We start from the raw sequence: 20,817 nt of genomic DNA on the forward strand, positions 1-20,817 counted from the left end.
TTTAGCCAGCTAGATGCTTTACAGCCACTGTTTAACAGACACAACATCCTGGTTTGTTGGTTCTCAGGAGTCCCTGAAAGACAAATTACAAATTCATTCTCCTAACACTAGCTAGTCTGAACTTGCTAAATAGAGATTTTTGTAATTTAACTATGACAAAAAATATATAGAGCCACGTCCTTACATTCACATTTCCTTCTCAAATTGTACATTTGACTTGACTCGTTGTTTAAGCCAATCCTTCCATCTTGTTTTGTCAGCCAATCTTGTTGAGCGCCACCAAGGCAAGGGTGGCTCGTGTCAACATTAGTCTATTGGTCATCCCAAAGCTTGGGACCCAACATGCATAATGATTGCACAAACTCCCCTTGTGGTGGTCTGGAGCAATGAAACGTTCCCGCGGTGCAAGCTCGCAACCTTTAAGGCAGTGTCTTCAGTCCCCGCTGTCGTACGGTGTGTTGAAATCTTATCCTGATGCGGAATAGATTGCAAGTATTCGTGGCTCTACCTTCGTAGTTCGGACTTAAGAGATTGTGAAGAGATGTCTTGTGGGGAATGCATGGGTGTCTGAGCTGTGCGTGAGTTTAAAACAGACAGCTCGGTACATTCAGCTTGTCAACACTTCTTACACAAACAAGAAGCGATGAAGTCATGCTCTTCCCATTGAGCCATGAGAGATTGACATGCATATCATTGAAGAGGAAATGTCCATATTTGGATGGAAACCAAGCTAGTGAGAGGTAAAGGAAAGTTGTAATTTCAGTTGAAAATTACCAACACTGCATCCAACCACAGCCCTGCTGGTTTCACTTTGGCAAACCACCATCTGCTATAACATTGAGTCAGTTCATCCTACTGGACAATGGAAAGTTTTGTTTCGTCACCCATTGTTTGTCCTAGACGGGAAAATTGGTGTGCAACACTTATCTCCCTCCGGTGGATGGTTCAGAGTTCCATGCTTACAAAGGGTTGATTGATACATGTCAGATGACAAGCCTACGACATGGTGTTAAGGTAGCTCCAACGGTTAGGATTGTTTTATATAGACTTTATTTGACATGTTAGAACAATACATTACACCCAAAGAATGTATCCAGAAGAAACATATACATGACACTCCTCAAAGAGGTCTTTGACATGTCGTTGACCTGTTGAGAGAGAGAGCGAACCTATTAGTTCAGTTATGGTCTGCCAGGGTCTGAAAAGCATAAAACAAGACCTACCTCTTTTCAGGTTGTCCTGATTCACACATTGTCCACTACAGGGGCCGCCAGTGGGACTACTGGCATCGCAGATGACCACATCACAATGGACAAAGACCTAGGAATCAAAGATTTGATGGTGTCAGTTTTTTTTTAAAGGGATGATTGCCACTCACACAAAATTAAAGAATAAAGATTGTTGGGTGAACTTTGTTACCTGGCCACTCGGCTCAACCGCATCACCGGCGAAGGAAAACATATAGGCCTCAAAGCGTTTGACGTGAGGGGGGAAGCGGACCCTGGCGTCAGCTTCTACCGGGTGGAAGACCACACGGTATGGATCCTCGGGGTTCTCACAGCTGCCAGTGTAGAGAGAGGGACTAAGTTATGAACAAGAAAACGCTGCAAACCCCAACCGCCTTGTGTACGAAGTCTTGTGGTGGTGTCATGACTGTCCTGTGAGGATCAGATCAATTTACAGCAGAAGTGGGTTCTTTCTCCCCCTCCAGTATGAACTAAAGGAATGTTTTTGTTAACAGGCTTTACCCAACAACAATCACCTTTGTCTTGAAAAAACATATTTCATATACAATGTAAAGGCTAGAGACGTCCTACCTGTAGAGTAAGCGCGTTTCTAGTAAAAATCACAAAATAAAAACCAATATGACATTCATTTTCTATAGCTAATCTCTGAGTGCATAAAAGGAATGGTAACAGAAATTAACATTAGACCAGAAAACTAGACGTTTGGAACTTTCCTAACCTAGAAAATTAACTTAAGTGGGACCATCCTACTCATCACCCACAGGGTTGATTAACCTATCTTCCAGAACGTGTGAAAGGAAAATCCATCCTGTAGTTCTGTTCAAGACTAGTCATTGGAGCCACGGACAACCAACGCCATTGTGACCTCATGTAGCCAATCAGAGAGAAGACCAACCACCTACCTTTCCACGGCGGCATCCCACAAATACATTCATGCTTTTACTCCAAGCTGGTGCCGGTTCGTGTGTTCAAAAATGTATCAATGATAAGTGTCCCTTACGGAACGGTGGGGGGTGTGAAGAGAAACCTTGTAACAAGCTGTCATTGTGTCACCTGTGTGTTTAGCCTGTGTTATTTAGTTAGCTAGTAATTCAATTAAACCAACTTGTATAGTACTGAATCATAAGGCTGGGGTTTTTGCAGCTGCAAGGAGGATACGATGTAAAGTTAATAAGTTGACTATCAATTTAATAGATTTCTACCGTCTAGAGTTTACGTCGGGAGACGGTAACTTTAAAACCGCTTCCTCGGCACCCCAAATCCTACGTTTTTATTTTAAAGAACAGAAATTGGGCTTTCCGTCAACAATATTTATTTTGGTCTAACATGTATATTCAATTCCATTGACATGAGGTGAGATGTCCCTCTAAATGGTTCTTAATTCTAAATGATCCAGAAAGGTCGCCTGTAGTCTGACCAGAATATTGATCGTGGTTTAACCAAAGTTGCCGAAGAGACAGTCGGTATCATCAACACAAGTACTTCATTTTAAACAAGAACTTCATGCAATGCGCCAGAGCAATTCTTCCGCTGTTGGAGAAAAATTGGTCACAAAATAAATTCTACACCCACGGCATCGGAGTCACACGGAGGACTTCTGTGAAGGGCGCAGCTCTACTATACAAAGTAACCTACGCAACGACAGTTTAGGCCTACTTTTTTAATTTGCATCTTGGGAGGTTTATCCTTTACTGTTTAACTGCCAGATATTAGCAAAAAGGAATTTGTGAAATCTGAAGACGTTACATTAAGAGAAACACCCACACCAGTACAAATCACTTGAGCTGACAGACGATGGTAAGGATTTTGCACAACGATAGTTGCAGCTGAAGTGACAAATCTGAACTACCCATTTTGTGCACAGCCATGTGAATGTTGTCTTTTCCTATGATATACAAAACATTTCAGCCTGTTTTTTTTAAACTGCTATGACATTGCTGATTTAATAAACAGCTGCGAAGTTACGCCGTTTCCACATGGCCAAACTTAGGTTGATACCAATTCATAAAAATGGTCAAATTGCATGATTTCATAGCAAACCCGATCCCCCAAATGAATGGTTTTGACCAAGAAAGTTGCTTCACTACACTGCTTGGTGTAACATGTATCCAGATACTGAAAAGGCACCCACAAAATAAAGGGTCATTTGCAGCGTGCATAATCATAAGTCATTGTAGCCCATTACAATGTAGGAAAAATAAGTCATCTTTCTATAGTAACCCAATTTAAATTCTTGAGATAAAAATTAGGCCAGCATGTCCATCTGTGGCAAAGTGCTCACCCAAATAAAAAATAAGAACATTAGCTAGCTAAATAAGGTTAGCAAGATGCTGCTACACTTGACCGTGGTATTTGTTCATGTTTAGCAACTCCCAATTAGCGCATTCTCTAGGACAGGAAATTCCATTGAAAGCGGCATCAACTTCTGGGGATCCTGTCAACTGATCCTATTCAGTTTCAAACATCCATGCTGCACAGGCATCTGAACAATCCTTTAGGTTTAGTGCAATAACTGTTTTAAATACAAGAGGTCACTTGTGCCTGAATTCAACCCAAAACCAACAACTATTCAGTCAGTGTTAAGAGCAGTTGTATGTAACCAATCGGAAAGGCAAGCCAAGCTTGCCAGCAGCTCTTGATTTCCATTTGACTGACCATCAGCTTGGCACAACACTGAACTGTAGCAAACCAAAAGGATAACATTGAGTAAAAAGGTGTAGGTAATGCCAACATTAACCTTTTCACACACAAGTTCCAAATATCTTCAACAGTCGCCCCAGTGGGAGTTGATTTCATGCGCGTGATGTCAGAATGCACTCACCGTTCCAACATGTGGACATTTAACCCGCGCTGACCTCAGACCAAGGCACACTACCTGCTAATTTTCTAGAAGCCGTTTCAACTTCTAATTTTGCCTCATTCATTCACAAAAGTAGCCCATTTCACGGTTGCAGACCATTTAGATTTGAGAATTTAATGAGCCGGACAAACTTTCCTTCAAAAGAAAGCCCAAGCACTTCCCCAGATCAAGTATACAGTCCTTGCACATTTATTGCCTTCCTCACAAATAACTGTGGACATGCGTGTATTCCTATCAAAGTGCCTTATTTTCTGTGTCACGTGTTGTCGTTTCTACTGTAAGTATAATGTGCTTAGCGTTTATTTCATGCTTTCTGATTCTTGCCTAGATTGTAATGGACACGTGTGTAAAACACTTGAAGGTGGTACTGAATATAAGCTAACACCATACAATGCAGTCGGGTTATCACGTAAGCGTCTGTCAGACTTATGGTGATCTCAACTGGAGTAACCTCATTGTCTTGAATGCACTGAAGTCGTCAGTTGATTTGAACACGGCATCAGAGTGTAAACTATGGTACCTCAGGGTTGCCAGATCAGACCCCCCCTTTCCAGGGGTATATAGCTTAGAAAAACTGTCTGCCTCACCATTTATTGTTGATAAATTCCCAGATCTTAGTAATATTTCCTGCATCATCCTCTTTACAATACCTTCCCCCAAGGACTTAGCCCCCAATAATGGATTGTGCTTTATCTTAGCTTTCGTGCTACGGTTGTATTTTGGCGTTTTGTATAGTTACCTGTAAACTACTTGTCATGTGATAATGTTTGTACTTGTTACGGCGTACACATGCTGAAGTGGCCAAACTAAGTTAAGATCTCAGGCAACGGGCGCAGTGAACAGCATTCTAGGAGTTCTTGCTTGACAAACATGGCTGCCATACTTTCTATACTAGATTTACATGGCTCCCTTGTACCGCATCATACTGTAAAACAAGTCAACCTGTTATTTAGACTAGATGATAACGTTAACATTGATATATTTTACAAGCAAAGCTGGAATAAAGTTGTGAAGACCTTTATTTCTCAACACAAAACATTGTTTAGATGCTTTTCAGACAACGCGGTTTAGAGTCGTTTGATGCAGCATACGTTCCAATGATACGCTGCAGGGACCACTCCGTGATAACAAGCATGTGATCATACGCGCCAGAATCTCCCATAAGTGTGAAATTGGGTGGAGATCTGGTGACAGACCGCACATGGCTCACATCGTTTTTAAGCATTGTGACCACTCTACCTATGGATGGGGGCATAGCCACGGTAGCCAAAGTAAATGGCCTGCCAAGCATGATAGGTTGCTAATTACTCAGGAACCACACCTGTGGAATAACACTTGTTTAGGCCCAAAAACAACATGTTACCCATTAATGATGAGATTCCACCGGGGTCGGGAGTCGCGGTCCTCGTTGAGGGTGGCCCAGCAGTGGTCAAGCACCAGCGCTACCTTGGGATCAGAGGACGTGGTCAGCTCCACCTCAAAGTGCAGAGGCTGTCTCAGGTACCTCACCACTGGATAGTCCTCCTCCTGGTGGAACGTGTTATACGAGGCGTCTGGAACACAGAACAAGACAACCGGGGGTCGTGGTCAGTGGGCACCATCGGAACTTGTCCATTAAGAAGTGCTCGTTTATCATATCCTGTTGTGCCCCAATGAACACTATCCACCCCCCACTAGAGGCTTCTAACAAATTCCCAAATCAGCTCCTCACCGTTACTACATAGCCACACCTGTAGATCTCAGAACGCAAGAGTAATATATCACAAGGCTTACATTTTTGGGAATGGTTTTGTAAAGGAGACCATCCAAGATTCTTTTAGAGGCTAGGGGTCAAGTTGAAATTCTGAATTTGTGCACGCTTACCCTGAGCGAGTCTCATTCTGACCATTAGTCGACCCGTCCCAGTCTCGGCAAAAGGCTCATTGTCACGCGGCCTGGTCAGGAAGGCCAATGTGCGAGTGATGTTGGCCACATAGGAGCAGGAAACCTTTAACCTAAAGAGGGATGTAAGCAACTTCAATAGGGGAAACGTCAAGCAGTGGAGTGGACACTGGTAGTAGAGGCACATTTTCCCTGTATACAAAGTATTGAGCAATGGATGAAGAAAAATAAACCTTATGAAAGCTAATAGCTACAATTGTGATGCGTAATGCACTTACTGATATTCCTCCTCTGAAGACGTCGTGGCATTCAGCTTCACCTCAAGTTCATCTGGCAAGGAGATTTCGTTCTCATACAGCATGACATTGTTGATAAACTATGTAGTAGAGGGGAATTGCTTATTACAGCCTGCAGAAGCAAACAGTCCGTAAATACACAGTACCCATCACCTCAGGGTAATAGTCATTTTACCTTCCTGGTGGTGCCACAGGAGTTCACAGTGAAGTGGAAGTAGGCGAAGCGATCGTCACTGTAGGTGGGACCACAGGCGGGGTCGCTCAGGGTCAGCTGACCGGGGTTCAGACCGGGAACAGAATCCACCTTCACCGCCAGCGCAGTCATCGTTCCGTTAGAGAAACACTCTTGGAGGTGGGGGAGCAAAAGACAGGTAGCCATCAGACCTGGGTTCTGTATTTGTTACACTAATTGAGCTTGAACCAATGGAATAGCACCAAAATTGCAAACCATGCCCATCTGGCACTACCATTTAGACTCACGGTATTTGCAAGGAGCCCATGTTAAACGACAATTTATCGTAAGTAATTGTTTGAGAACCAACCAGTCAGCGTTTTGAGGAAGCTGCAAGCCAGGGAAAAGTATTTGATGGTCATGTTGTTGTAAGGATTCAACAGAGCCACATCCAGTCTGCTCCTGACAGAGGACGAGTGAACCGACTGGGAACCAATGGGAGAGTTCATTAGTCCAATATTGTATGCATGTATACAGGGTAAGGAAAGCAAAGCTAGCTGCAGCAATTTAGGTTAACATGTTTTGGGAGAGCGTCGTACCTCAAACACTGCGTCCGGCGAAGAGAAGGGCAACGTGATGGTGAAGTCTGTGTCGCCCTCTGTTAAATACTGTTGAGCAAACTCATGGTTAAGCAGCCGCTTGCCAACCAAGACCACAAAAAAGGGCTCTTGGTTCCTGTAGTCCACAGTGATGTGGAAGTTCTCCTGATCACAGTTGCCAGTGACTGAGGGTGGCACTACAAGGACAAACAGGGTCGTGTTCATTAATTAAGCACAAAAAACAGGAAGGTACTACTTGAACTTGTCCAAGAAGAAACCCTTGTTTAGATTGCAAAATGTTTTGCTACGGTGGGACTGAATAAACACGATCCTGGCAAATCAGGAACAGGGAAACTGGGTCCAAATACTCTAAAACTTAACATTCTTTGTAGAAAGACCGCATAGGAAAACCCTACAGTATGGCTAGTTGGTCTTTCACTGCCAATTTCCTTTCAGGGCAATCAATAACGAGAGGAAACCATTCAGTAGTTTGGCGTAGTCCAGAGGCATACCAATGTCCAGCAGTACAGCATCCACAACGGCAGAGTGAGAGAAAGGAGCGTACTCTGGAAAGATGACCAGGCCGTAGATCAGCTGAAGAGTGAAGGTTGTGACACCTTGTTCCGCCCTTCTCTGTAGTGAAGTTGAAAGCATTGGTCAGCATTATTGTTGCAACAGAACTCTATTCAACATCAAGTGACAACTAAGTACATATGGGGACTATTAAAACACTTGAGTAAATGAGGGATACAAAGTACATTTGTGCCATTATTTATATTTTGTTGGTGGCCCACTTATTAGGGCATGAACAAATCACTGCGTGTGGCTTTGCATTTAACAGAAACACACCTCCTTAAAGACCACCGGGTCTGAGAAGGGCACCTCCATCCTGAAGGTCTTCAAGGTGTTGTCCGGGGATCTCTGCTCTTGAACATTGAAGCCCCTGGCGTTGCACTCTGCAACAGTTAGCACCATGGTGGGAAAGGTGATGTTCAGCAGCTCCACATCAAGGTTGAAGGTCCCCAACTCAAGCACAAACACTGCCTGCTCAGGAACTGTGTCCAAGGGCGTGTCTGTTCATTGGCAAACAAAGGAAAACATTTTGAAATGCGGTACAATGGAAGTTGAAAATGGACATTTGTTATTGGGTAAGTCCAGGTATTGCCTCCCCGTTTCAGTACATTTTCTGTTTTGTGCCTAATGAACAACCCAGGCATCCCAAATTACCATAGGCGCTATTTAACTAAACCAGACTCACAGTTGCGAACTTGTGGAGGCCTGGCCATCGGAGGTGTTGTGATAGGGAAGAGGACTTTATAGCTGGTGTTCTCGTGTGCGACCTCCTCGATCCACAGCAACTCAAGCATGGGCTCAATGGTGTAAGTGACAAAGTACTGGTCATCCTGAATATGGCTCTGTAAGGGAGACGAGTGATGCAGTCAGGCTGTAATACACAATTTGAGTGCAAAAACAGGTAAATGTTCCTTATAAGCCAGAATGTTAAATACAATTATTCTACCACTTGTCTTTTTGCCGCTCGTAATTTAAGACACAATATTCAAAGGAAAGTATTGGTTAGCAGACTTTAGAAAGCTGGTAGGTGTATGGTTGTCAACTTGCATTTTCAAAACAACTGACACGCAAAGTAAACACTTGCGCAATATGTAAACAGCAGTCGAGTGTTGCTTGCATTCAGTTGACAGTGGCAAAGCTACCGCCTCCCTAAAAAGTCAGGTAAACAATACTTCAGTGTGGATATTTGGTCTGAAATTTCAAGCGGCTAAAGGACAAACTGCAAAGACAAGAGTAAGTGTAATTTTATGCAAAATTCTCACTATTTTGCAAACCATTGTATATTAGCCTGGTTAAGCAAACAATTGCTCAATAAGAAACATTTCTAGGAGTTTACCCATGAGAGATGGCAAAGGGTTACTGCAAAGCACTGACAACTGCTATAGTATAAAGGGCTCCACAAATAAGACAGGAACATTTTACTCATCCAATGCTGACCTTGAAGTAGCCGCCAACCGCCCCCACCGGAATTTCAACAATAATATGAGCCTCTGTGACTAAAACCGAGTAGTTTCTGGCAGCCATTTCCTCAGTGTCCAGCCTCTTAGCGTCAATTCCCATGTACACCTCCAACATGGTGAAGGCATCAGAGGAGAAAAGTGGGTCTATGTGCTTGGGCATGTACCAGGTGATCACTTCTGGAGTAAAGGCCACTGCCTCTGCAGTGACACAAGAAGCCAAGTGCACATCAAAACAGAACATTTTGCAACTGAAAACTACATGAATGTCTTGTCTGGAGCCAATTAAGAACTGGGCTTTATAGGATCTTAAATTATTTCACACTCAACCTGGTGTTGGACATACAGCCGTGGCATCTACTCGAGTAACCAGCCACTTCTGCTCAAAGAAGGTTGAGGTTGAGAGCACCCGCATCGGAACCCCAGCTACCTGTTCAGTAGGACACACGGTATTAACAATATGTTGCAGAGTTCAGGTAGGGCCACCGTTTCCAAATGTTTGCTCTACTGAACATGACCCAGTTCATGGAGGTCAGCTTACATTCTGGAGGTATGTCTCCTCTGCATTATGAGGGCTTCTTAACACCAGCCGTGTGGGAGTGTTGGCTATTGCATAGCCCTTCCTTTGGACCTCATCCACATTCATGACATTCTTGCTAGGACTAAAGACGACTGCTGTCATTTTGTATCCTGAAGCAACAGCCTGTCTCAGGAAATGGAAACATGAATTAAACAAAATTGTCAAACGCACATTGTTTAGCGCCATCCTGTCATTTTGTAGTGAAATTACAGAAACTGAAATATATAAACCTCAACTCCCCTCCGGAAGTTGCCGCTCCTTGCTTTCGGGCCCCCAGTGGGCTGTTTGGGGATGGTTTGGATGTCTGGAAGAGTCCTTCTGACAGACACCTAGAGAAGAAAGGCCATTATTCCCTATGCATTTTCTCCCTCCCATACAAGAGGAAATCAAGGGCCAGTTCAGAAATCTGTCCACTCGCCTCCTTAAATGCATTGAGAATAGGCCAAAATTCCTCACCTCTAAAGTTCTCCTATGTGCATTTTGAAGACGTGAGTGGAATTGAGATCAAGACCTAGAGTCAAGACCTCTACGTTGTGTCGCAGAAGAAATGAAACACTGGACAGTTGTAGCTCTAGACAGATCATTTATACAGGCAGTACGACAAGCGGGACTGTAAACATGTCCATTGGGGCATGCTCTGCTCACTTGCCTCCATGTAGTTGCGGTCGCACAGAATCTCTCGGGAGGTCCAGGGGGTGTAGCTACAGGTTTTGCCCACTCTATAAACAGGGTCTTCAGTCATGTGGTTTCCTGGCAGCCTGAACTGCATGACCAAGCTGAACATCTTATCATCCTAAAATGAAGGGGGAAGGGAAAAAAGCCTTCATTATATAGCAAAAAAAATAAATTCAGGTGACATTCATGCAAGTTATAGACTGTGGCAAAATTGGCTATATGAATGCAGCTGCCACTGTATTGAAGCCACACTACAGGAGTAGAGCTCAATAGTTCACATCACTGCAGTCTGTATCAGAAAGTTGGCTGGCCCTCTGAAAGCCCTCCATAAACTTCTGCTGTACCTTACGTCATCGTTAACTTAGAGGTAAGAGATACCAGACCAAGGGGTGGCTAACAATGGAGATCCTTTTGATATCCACAGAGTTAAGGAAAACTGCTTCAATGTTCCTGGAACCGGACTTCTAATAACCTTCATGCGCTAAATTGTATGTATTAGCAGCTCTACGGCAACTCAGGCTTATTGAGGACCTTTTTACTGAAGAATGGGTTCAGTTATTTCATTTTTCCATCTAGTGATGCAAATATTGACTTGTATCTTTGTGTAGACAGGGCTCATCTCTAAAAGAGCCTGGTCTCAGCATGACTCCACGTCAAAGGTAAATAAAATGACATTGCTACAGTATGAGTTGCAAATGCAGTGACACTGAAAGGCAAACTGTCCATTTGAAGTACAAGCAAACACTACAGTTCTTAGGGTTACCATGTTTTGGGAAAAGCAGTTTTGAAGAGAAGCAAAAAACATGGCATTCCCCATGGGGTCAAATTTAAAGCTGAATCCACACTGAGTAGCAAGGCCAGGCGTCAGGTTTATGATTTGTGTGTCATCTGGAAGGGATGGAGATGGTGTGAACACAATAGTTGACAAGCAATATCAAGCCATGAATTATGAAAGGAAAGAAAGAGAATCATAGGAGGCAAACTCACTGAAGACAGTGTCAACCTCTTCAAAAAGAGGAGCGACACTCAAACGAATAACGTTACCAAGGCATTCAGCGTTGAGGTCATCTGGAATAGGAAAGGTTAGTTTACAAAAAAAATCTTGTCAAACACTTAGTGCTTAAATTTGCAAGGTGCAAAATGCATACTTATAGAAGGTGTCTGTTGTGCTTCTATGCCCACAGCTGCCATCAATAGGCAAAACAACCTGTAAGGCATTTGACAAATTATTATGATTAAAAGGAGGAAGAACACAACTCAAATGTTTGCGTCGCATAAGACTCTCCTAGGCCTGCTACTACTTACCCTGAGCTAAGGAAAATAATCATTGTAGAACAGATTTGTTCTGATAAAATACCCAGCTACAGAACCTGATATTTGACCCAAAGTGTGCAGCCTACAGCCCAGGGGTATGCAACTTTTACCCTATGACAAAGGCTTCCCACACTCAGTCACCTGAACCCCAAAGGGCTGCACATTTTCTTTTTATTCCCCTAGCCCTACAAAGCTGATTCAAATAATCATCCAGCTTTGTTAATCTGAATCAGCTGTGTAGTGTTAGGACAAAAACCTAAATGTAAGGCTACTGTTCAATTTTAGAAGGGTGCTCCGCCCTCACCGCTTTTATCCATTCATGTCAGGGGCCATGGACCGGTGCACCTCGGCTCAGGTTAATAGAACTCCCTCATTAGCAGCACAACAGCCTTTCACAGGTGAAAAGCATAATTACCCAACCGTCTACAATTGTAGCCCAGACAGAGAGAAAGATATTGGCTTCTAATGGCCAAAATGCTGCATTTCATGCACTTTCACAATTTGAATGTAGTCAACTGGGTGGGACTACCAACTTCATTTGGCTGAGCCCTACTGGTGACCCGGTTGAAGTCATGTCCAATCGGGTCCTCAGAAGGGCTCAGACAATTGTGAAGAAGAAATGTTACTACTTTAATGTGAAGATAGCCTCAATGGCGCTGCCCATGCTGTCACAGACACTATATTGGCACAGATACATAGATGAGTCTTTTATCTTCTTATGGCTTCTTATTATCTTCTTGTCCAGAGGTGCCCAGAGTAAACTGCCTGCTACTCAGTCCCAGAAGCTAAGATATGCATATTATTAGTATATTTGGATAGAAAACCCTCTGAAGGTTCTAAAACCGTTTGAATGATGTCTGTGAGTAGAACAGAACACATATGGCAGGCAGAAACCTGAGAAAAAAATCCAACCAGGAAGTGGGAAATCTGAGGTTGGTCGTTTTTCAACTCATTCCCTATTGAAGACACAGTGGGATATTGGTCATGTTGCACTTCCTAGATGTCAACAATCTTTAGAACCTTGTTTGATGCTTCTACTGTGAGGTGAGGGCGAATGAGAGGGGAATGAGTCAGAGGTCTGGCAGAATGCCTTGAGCTCGTGACGCTCGTTCACATGAGAGCGAGCTCTGTTCCATCGCAATTCTACAGACAAAGGAATTCTCCGGTTGGAACATTATTGAAGATGTATTTTAACAACATCCTAAAGATTGATTCTATACATCGTTTGACATGTTTCTACGGACTGTAACATAACTTTTTGACATTTCGTCTGCTCCTAATGAACACGCTTCGTGAGATTGGATTTGTTTACAAAACTCGCTAACAAAAGTAGCTATTTGGACATAAATGATCGAACAAAACAAACATTTATTGTGGAACTGGGATTCCTGGGATTGATGAAGATGAAGATCATCTAAGGTAAGTGAATATTTATAATGTTATTTCTGACTTCTGTTGACCTCTTTTTGGCCTGTTTGGGCTCTGAGCGCCGTAGTCAGATTATTGCATGGTTTGCTTTGTCCGTAAAGGTTTTTTGAAATCTGACACAGCGGTTGCATTAAGCAGAAATATATCTTTAATTCTGTGCATAACAATTTTATTTTCATCTACATTTATTATGAGTATTTCTGTAAACTGATGTGGCTCTCTGCAAAATCACCGGATGTTTTTGGAACTACTGAACATAACGCTCCAACGTATACTGAGATTCTTTTGATATAAATATGAACTTTATCGAACAAAACATACATGTATTGTGTAACATGAAGTCCTATGAGTGTCATCTGATGAAGATCATCAAAGGTTAGTGATTAATTTTATCTCTATTTCTGATTTTTGTGACTCCTCTCTTTGGCTGGAAAAATGAGTGTGTTTTTCTGTGACTTGGCTCTGACCAAACATAATCGTTTGTGGTGCTTTCGCCGTAAAGCCTATTTGAAATCGGGCACTGTGGTGGCATTAACAAGAAGTGTATTTTTAAAATGGTGTGAAATACTTGTATGTCTGAGGAATTTTAATTATGAGATTTCTGTTCTTTTGAATTTGGCGCCCTGCACTTTCACTGGCTGTTGTCATATCGATCAGCCCTAAGAAGATTTATCTATCTCTATGAGGCAAGACAATTGTCATTCAGGATTAAAAGGTGACTGCACTTCCTCATTTGGCCTTAGCTGTGTTCGAATACTCGTACTAACTGTACTGTTTGTGACATGAATTGAGTATTTAGTATGCTTATTGGTCATAGTATACCTGTATAAATATATCATAGTATACCTCTATACCTCTGGCCCTTCTTTGGACACTGTGTTAACTAACCTCCAGATGAGCTTCAATGCCATACAACTCTCCTTCCGTGGCCTCCAACTGCTCTTAAATGCAAGTAAAACTAAATGCATGCTCTTCAACCGATCGCTGCCCACACCTGTCCGCCCGTCCAGCATCACTACTCTGGACGGTTCTGACTTAGAATATGTGGACTACAAATACCTAGGTGTCTGGTTAGACTGTAAACTCTCCTTCCAGACTCACATTAAGCATCTCCAATCCAAAAGCCCCATTTACTACCCACCACTGCAACCTATATGCTCTCGTTGGCTGGCCCTCGCTTCATACTCGTCGCCAAACCCACTGGCTCCAGGTCATCTACAAGTCTCTGCTAGGTAAAGCCCCGCCTTATCTCATCTCACTGGTCACCATAGCAGCACCGACCCATAGCACACGCTCCAACAGGAGAATCTCACTGGTCACCCCCAAAGCCAATTTTTCCTTTGGCCGCCTTTACTTCCAGTTCTCTGCTGCAAATGACTGGAACAAACTGCAAAAATCACTGAAGCTGGAGACTCAGATCTCCCTCACTAAGCTTTAAGCACCAGCTGTCAGAACAGCTCACAGATCACTGCACCTGTACATAGCCCATCTGTAAATAGCCCATCCAACTACCTCATCCCCTTGCTGTATTTATTTATTTATCTTGCTCCTTTGCACCCCAGTATCTCTACTTGCACATTCATCTTCTGCACATCTACCATTCCAGTGTTTAATTGCTATATTGTAATTACTTCGCCACCATGGCCTATTTATTGCCTTACCTCCCTTATCCTTTCCTTATTTGCACACACTGTATATAGACTTTTTCTACTGTATGGTTGTTTATTCCATCTGTAACTCTGTGTTGTTGTTTGTGTTGCGCTGCTTGCTTTATCTTGGCCAGGTCGCAGTTGAATATGAAAACTTGTTCTCAACTAGCTTACCTGATTAATTATAGGTGAAATTTAAAAAAATAAGAAAAAACCATTTCTTTCCCAGAAAGGGGATGTAGCTCAGTGGTAGAGCGCATGCTTCGCGTGTATGAGGTCCTGGGTTCAATCCCCAGCTTCTCCATTCAAATTTTTGCAATGGCCCATCTCCTACTTTCCAGAATGTTGAAATTCTCAGCAGGAAACAGAGACGTGCTAAATAATTTGCTCTTGTAATCTGAAGAACATGTGTTCAATCCCTGTTCGTACATTTATGTAACAGAAGTGGCATGGTTGCCAACTTCAATTGCATCATTTTCAAAAACTGAAGTTCATGGGTTAGATGACTGTCCATACTTGCGTGTATTTAGAATTGCTGCTATCATTTCATTGTAGTTTCAATGGAGTGGTGTATATAAAAAGTACATTGTATTAATATTGCATTTTATCTGCAAATAAAATTGGATCGAAGCTCAGAGGGGGAGTGCATGCTATTTTAGTACTTGGTTCAATCCCAAGGTTCTCCACTGAGTATTTGTGTGCCAAATTCACATTACACAACTCCTACTTTCCAGAATGTTGAAATTCTCACAGGAAACAGAGATGTTATTTGTGTGCCAAATTCACATTACACAACTACTACTTTCCAGAATATTGATAAATATCTTGCAGTATAGAGTGGCATGGTGGCCAAGCGGTAAGGCGTCGGTCTTGTAAACCGAAGATTATGGGTTCAAATCCCATCTGTGCCTTACTGAAAGATAGCTGGTACCATGGGAAGGTTCTTTCACTGGAGGACTTTGAAGAAAAAAAAGTTCTCAAAATGGCAACCCTGCTATTATATAGTAAGGGGATGTACCTCTACGGTAGAGCTAATACTTGAAATGCATGCGCTCTGAAGTTAATCCCCAAATTTTCTGATGAGTATATTTAGTTGTGAAATTAGCTTTTGCACAACTCTACTTTCCAGAATGTTGACATTTTAAGAAGGAAATAGATGTGCTAAGTCATCTGTTTTTGTAAACTGAAGCACATGGGTTCAATCCTGGGTTCAAGCCTTGTTCGACGTTTATGGAAGCTAGATGATATTATGGAAATGTACTTTCATTAGAACAGCGTAAAGAAAGGGTCAATTGTATTGATATGGCCACTACGACCTGTATGCTCTAGTCGGCTGGCCCTCGCTACATATTCGTCGCCAGACCCACTGGTTCCAGGTCATCTTTTTAGTCTATGCTAGGTAAAGCTCCGCCTTATCTCAGCTCACTGGTCACGATAACAACACCCACCCGTAGCACGCGTTCCAGCAGGTATATCTCACTGGTCATCCCCAAAGCCAACACCTCCTTTGGCCGCCTTTCCTTCCAGTTCTCTGCTGACAATGACTGGAACGAATTGCAAAAATCGCTGAAGCTGGAGACATATTTCCCTCACTAACTTTCAGTGTTGCCAACTTAGCGACTTAGTCGCTGTATTTAGCAAGTATTCAGACCCCTCTGAATACTTGCAGAAATTTTCATTTTACTCACTTTTTGTCTCTTCCACAATGTTATTCCTCACTCCTACAGTGTCCATCACAATTACATGCACATGGACAATTATGCAAATTAGGTGATGACATCATTTAGCAACTTCTAGTGACTTTTAGGACAGCCAATAGCTACTTTCCTTACTGAGGTGTTGGCAACACTGCTAACTTTAAACATCGGCTATCTGAGCAGCTAACTGATCGCTGCAGCTGTACAAAGCCCATCTGTAAATAGCCCACCCAATCTACCTACCTCATCCCCATATTGTTTTAATATACTTTCTGCTCTTTGCACACCAGTATTTCTACTTGCACATCATCATCTGCTCATCTATCACTCCAGTGTTAATTTGCTAAATTGTAAATACTTCGCTACTATGGCCTATTTCTTGCCTTACCTCCATTTGCACGCACTGTATATAGACTTTCTTTTTTTTCTTCTATTGTGTTATTGACTGCACGCTTGTTTATTCCATCTGTAACTCTGTGTTGTTGTTTGTGTTGCGCTGCTTTGCTTTATCTTGGCCAGGTCGCAGTTGAATATGAAAACTTGTTCTCAACTAGCTTACCTGATTAATTATAGGTGAAATTTAAAAAAATAAGAAAAAACCATTTCTTTCCCAGAAAGGGGATGTACCTCAGTGGTAGAGCGCATGCTTCGCATGTATGAGGTCCTGGGTTCAATCCCCAGCTTCTCCATTCAAATTTTTGCAGTGGCCCATCTCCTACTTTACAGAATGTTGAAATTCTCAGCAGGAAACAGAGACATGCTAAATAATTTGCTCTTGTAATCTGAAGAACATGTGTTCAATCCCTGTTCGTACATTTATGTAACAGAAGTGGCATGGTTGCCAACTTCAATTGCATCATTTTCAAAAACTGAAGTTCATGGGTTAGATGACTGTCCATACTTGCGTGTATTTAGAATTGCTGCTATCATTTCATTGTAGTTTCAATGGAGTGGTGTATATAAAACGTACATTGTATTAATATTGCATTTTATCTGCAAATAAAATTGGATCGAAGCTCAGAGGGGGAGTGCATGCTATTTTAGTACTTGGTTCAATCCCAAGGTTCTCCACTGAGTATTTGTGTGCCAAATTCACATTACACAACTCCTACTTTCCAGAATGTTGAAATTCTCACAGGAAACAGAGATGTTATTTGTGTGCCAAATTCACATTACACAACTACTACTTTCCAGAATATTGATAAATATCTTGCAGTATAGAGTGGCATGGTGGCCAAGTGGTAAGGCGTCGGTCTTGTAAACCGAAGATCATGGGTTCAAATCCCATCCGTGCCTTACTGAAAGATAGCTGGTACCATGGGAAGGTTCTTTCACTGGAGGACTTTGAAGAAGAAAAAAAAGTTCTCAAAATGGCAACCCTGCTATTATATAGTAAGGGGATGTGCCTCTACGGTAGAGCTAATACTTGAAATGCATGCGCTCTGAAGTTAATCCCCAAATTTTCTGATGAGTATATTTAGTTGTGAAATTAGCTTTTGCACAACTCTACTTTCCAGAATGTTGACATTTTAAGAAGGAAATAGATGTGCTAAGTCATCTGTTTTTGTAAACTGAAGCACATGGGTTCAATCCTGGGTTCAAGCCTTGTTCGACGTTTATGGAAGCTAGATGATATTATGGAAATGTACTTTCATTAGAACAGTGTAAAGAAAGGGTCAATTGTATTGATATGGCCACTACGACCTGTATGCTCTAGTCGGCTGGCCATCGCTACATATTTGTCGCCAGACCCACTGGTTCCAGGTCATCTTTTTAGTCTATGCTAGGTAAAGCTCCGCCTTATCTCAGCTCACTGGTCACGATAACAACACCCACCCTTAGCACGCGTTCCAGCAGGTATATCTTACTGGTCATCCCCAAAGCCAACACCTCCTTTGGCCGCCTTTCCTTCCAGTTCTCTGCTGACAATGACTGGAACGAATTGCAAAAATCGCTGAAGCTGGAGACATATTTCCCTCACTAACTTTCAGTGTTGCCAACTTAGCGACTTAGTCGCTGTATTTAGCAAGTATTCAGACCCCTCTGAATACTTGCAGACATTTTCATTTTACTCACTTTTTGTCTCTTCCACAATGTTATTCCTCACTCCTACAGTGTCCATCACAATTACATGCACATGGACAATTATGCAAATTAGGTGATGACATCATTTAGCAACTTCTAGTGACTTTTAGGACAGCCAATAGCTACTTTCCTTACTGAGGTGTTGGCAACACTGCTAACTTTAAACATCGGCTATCTGAGCAGCTAACTGATCGCTGCAGCTGTACAAAGCCCATCTGTAAATAGCCCACCCAATCTACCTACCTCGTCCCCATATTGTTTTAATATACTTTCTGCTCTTTGCACACCAGTATTTCTACTTGCACATCATCATCTGCTCATCTATCACTCCAGTGTTAATTTGCTAAATTGTAAATACTTCGCTACTATGGCCTATTTATTGCCTTACCTCCATTTGCACGCACTGTATATAGACTTTCTTTTTTTTCTTCTATTGTGTTATTGACTGTACGCTTGTTTATTCCATCTGTAACTCTGTGTTGTTGTTTGTGTTGCGCTGCTTTGCTTTATCTTGGCCAGGTCGCAGTTGAATATGAAAACTTGTTCTCAACTAGCTTACCTGATTAATTACAGGTGAAATTTAAAAAAATAAGAAAAAACAATTTCTTTCCCAGAAAGGGGATGTAGCTCAGTGGTAGAGCGCATGCTTCGCATGTATGAGGTCCTGGGTTCAATCCCCAGCTTCTCCATTAAAGCTTTTGCAATGGCCCATCTCCTACTTTCCAGGATATTGAAATTCTCAGCAGGAAACAGAGACGTGCTAAATAATTTGCTCTTTTAATCTGAAGAACATGTGTTCAATCCCTGTTCGTACATTTATGTAACAGAAGTGGCATGGTTGCCAACTTCAATTGCATCATTTTCAAAAACTGAAGTTCATGGGTTAGATGACTGTCCATACTTGCTTGTATTTAGAATTGCTGCTATCATTTCATTGTAGTTTCAATGGAGTGGTGTATATAAAAAGTACATTGTATTAATATTGCATTTTATCTGCAAATAAAATTGGATCGAAGCTCAGAGGGGGAGTGCATGCTATTTTAGTACTTGGTTCAATCCCAAGGTTCTCCACTGAGTATTTGTGTGCCAAATTCACATTACACAACTCCTACTTTCCAGAATGTTGAAATTCTCACAGGAAACAGAGATGTTATTTGTGTGCCAAATTCACATTACACAACTACTACTTTCCAGAATATTGATAAATATCTTACAGCATAGAGTGGCATGGTGGCCAAGCGGTAAGGCGTCGGTCTTGTAAACCGAAGATCATGGGTTCAAATCCCATCCGTGCATTTCTGAAAGATAGCTGGTACCATGGGAAGGTTCTTTCACTGGAGGTTCTCAAAATGGCAACCCTGCTATTATATAGTAAGGGGATGTGCCTCTACGGTAGAGCTAATACTTGAAATGCATTCGCTCTGAAGTTAATCCCCACATTTTCTGATGAGTGTATTTAGTTGTGAAATTAGCTTTTGCACAACTCTACTTTCCAGAATGTTGACATTTTAAGAAGGAAATAGATGTGCTAAGTCAACTTGCATATCATCATAGACTAGGCCGAAACGTTAATCTTTAACCTTGCCTGAATAAAACAATGCATTTTTTATAGTGAGCAAGAGTTGGGCTTTTTCCTTTTCTATGATGATGATCAAATTTTTGGCTGCACCTCAACTCAACGTTGGTTGAGCACCCTCTGTTTTTTGTTGTCAAATAATACATATATTTTTTTATGTACAAAGTCAATTATTCAAAGCATTAAACTTGTGATGTTTCCCACTTATTTATACAACCTACTCCACACTTACAAAGTGAAAGTTTATAGAAATTCTGAAATTAAGTAATAAACAGAAGAAAAGCAGAATTGAGTTCAATTATAATGCAAATAATTTAATGGTCTATGGTTCAATCCCATTTCTGAAGGTCTGATGAATAATTAATATTGTTCTTCCTCTTCCTTGTGGCAGGCGCAGCAGCACACTGCCCTCCAAAGCCTGCAAAATAATCACCGGACTGCCCCTTTCCTAGCTCTGCATGGTGTGGGGTGACATCCGGGATGACCACAGCAACATCCTCTGGAAAGGGAAAAAAGAGGATCAGGATGTAAACTGTAGCTTCTTAACACTGGCCAGTTGAAAGGTTCTGCTAAGATGTCATGACAAACGGCACCTGTCAGAGTGCTCTCTAAGTGTTACTCACCTGCTTGGATGTCAGCTGGCAGAGTGTCGAAGACGGCCATTGTGAGAGTCCTTTCTTCAGGTGTGACATGCTCAATCGATCCTATTTATTTGTACTGAAATCATT

At 42.0% G+C, this 20,817-nt stretch overlaps 1 protein-coding gene and 6 non-coding genes across 8 annotated transcripts; 6 read left to right on the forward strand and 1 right to left on the reverse strand.

Moving 5' to 3' along the window:
• Positions 1–1,031: 1,031 nt before the first annotated feature.
• On the reverse strand, positions 1,032–11,828 carry LOC116369283 (uncharacterized). Of its 2 annotated transcripts, none has more exons than XM_031819408.1 (21): positions 11,646–11,828; positions 11,489–11,547; positions 11,328–11,408; positions 11,104–11,228; positions 10,315–10,458; positions 9,896–9,994; positions 9,627–9,788; positions 9,416–9,515; positions 9,066–9,286; positions 8,314–8,470; positions 7,905–8,128; positions 7,568–7,688; positions 7,056–7,252; positions 6,827–6,941; positions 6,460–6,629; positions 6,267–6,364; positions 5,971–6,101; positions 5,471–5,660; positions 1,420–1,561; positions 1,224–1,320; positions 1,032–1,148 (listed from the first exon to the last, which is right to left on the reverse strand). In XM_031819408.1, exons 1-21 carry the CDS (start codon positions 11,666–11,668, stop codon positions 1,075–1,077), a joined length of 2,730 nt encoding a protein of 909 aa, XP_031675268.1. In that variant the 5' UTR covers positions 11,669–11,828; the 3' UTR covers positions 1,032–1,074. The 2 variants fall into 2 exon arrangements, with proteins under 2 accessions (XP_031675268.1, XP_031675269.1); XM_031819409.1 differs by having other exon boundaries at positions 1,034–1,148; positions 10,315–10,455; positions 11,646–11,820.
• A 3,135-nt stretch (positions 11,829–14,963) lies between these two features.
• Positions 14,964–15,035, forward strand: trnaa-cgc (transfer RNA alanine (anticodon CGC)). The gene has a single exon. It is a non-coding gene; the product is annotated as a tRNA-Ala (tRNA).
• Positions 15,036–15,570: 535 nt separating this feature from the next.
• Positions 15,571–15,642, forward strand: trnat-ugu (transfer RNA threonine (anticodon UGU)). The gene has a single exon. It is a non-coding gene; the product is annotated as a tRNA-Thr (tRNA).
• A 1,403-nt stretch (positions 15,643–17,045) lies between these two features.
• trnaa-cgc (transfer RNA alanine (anticodon CGC)) lies at positions 17,046–17,117 on the forward strand. Its single transcript has one exon. It is a non-coding gene; the product is annotated as a tRNA-Ala (tRNA).
• Positions 17,118–17,652: 535 nt separating this feature from the next.
• Positions 17,653–17,724, forward strand: trnat-ugu (transfer RNA threonine (anticodon UGU)). The gene has a single exon. It is a non-coding gene; the product is annotated as a tRNA-Thr (tRNA).
• A 1,406-nt stretch (positions 17,725–19,130) lies between these two features.
• Positions 19,131–19,202, forward strand: trnaa-cgc (transfer RNA alanine (anticodon CGC)). The gene has a single exon. It is a non-coding gene; the product is annotated as a tRNA-Ala (tRNA).
• Positions 19,203–19,737: 535 nt separating this feature from the next.
• Positions 19,738–19,809, forward strand: trnat-ugu (transfer RNA threonine (anticodon UGU)). Its single transcript has one exon. It is a non-coding gene; the product is annotated as a tRNA-Thr (tRNA).
• Positions 19,810–20,817: the final 1,008 nt, after the last annotated feature.

Source organism: Oncorhynchus kisutch, unplaced genomic scaffold (genome assembly GCF_002021735.2).
Source record: "Oncorhynchus kisutch isolate 150728-3 unplaced genomic scaffold, Okis_V2 scaffold2128, whole genome shotgun sequence".
Lineage (NCBI taxonomy): Eukaryota > Metazoa > Chordata > Actinopteri > Salmoniformes > Salmonidae > Oncorhynchus > Oncorhynchus kisutch.

Bases quoted from the DNA above. Each gene is read 5' to 3' on its own strand.
- LOC116369283 (XM_031819408.1), bottom strand. From the start codon at position 11,668: ATGATTATTTTCCTTAGCTCAGG. The intron at 11,229-11,327 runs GTGAGTTTGCCT...CATCCCTTCCAG, and splicing joins AGAGGTTGACACTGTCTTCA to ATGACACACAAATCATAAAC. The intron at 1,562-5,470 runs GTAACATGTTGT...CTACACTGGCAG, and splicing joins TGGAATCTCATCATTAATGG to CTGTGAGAACCCCGAGGATC.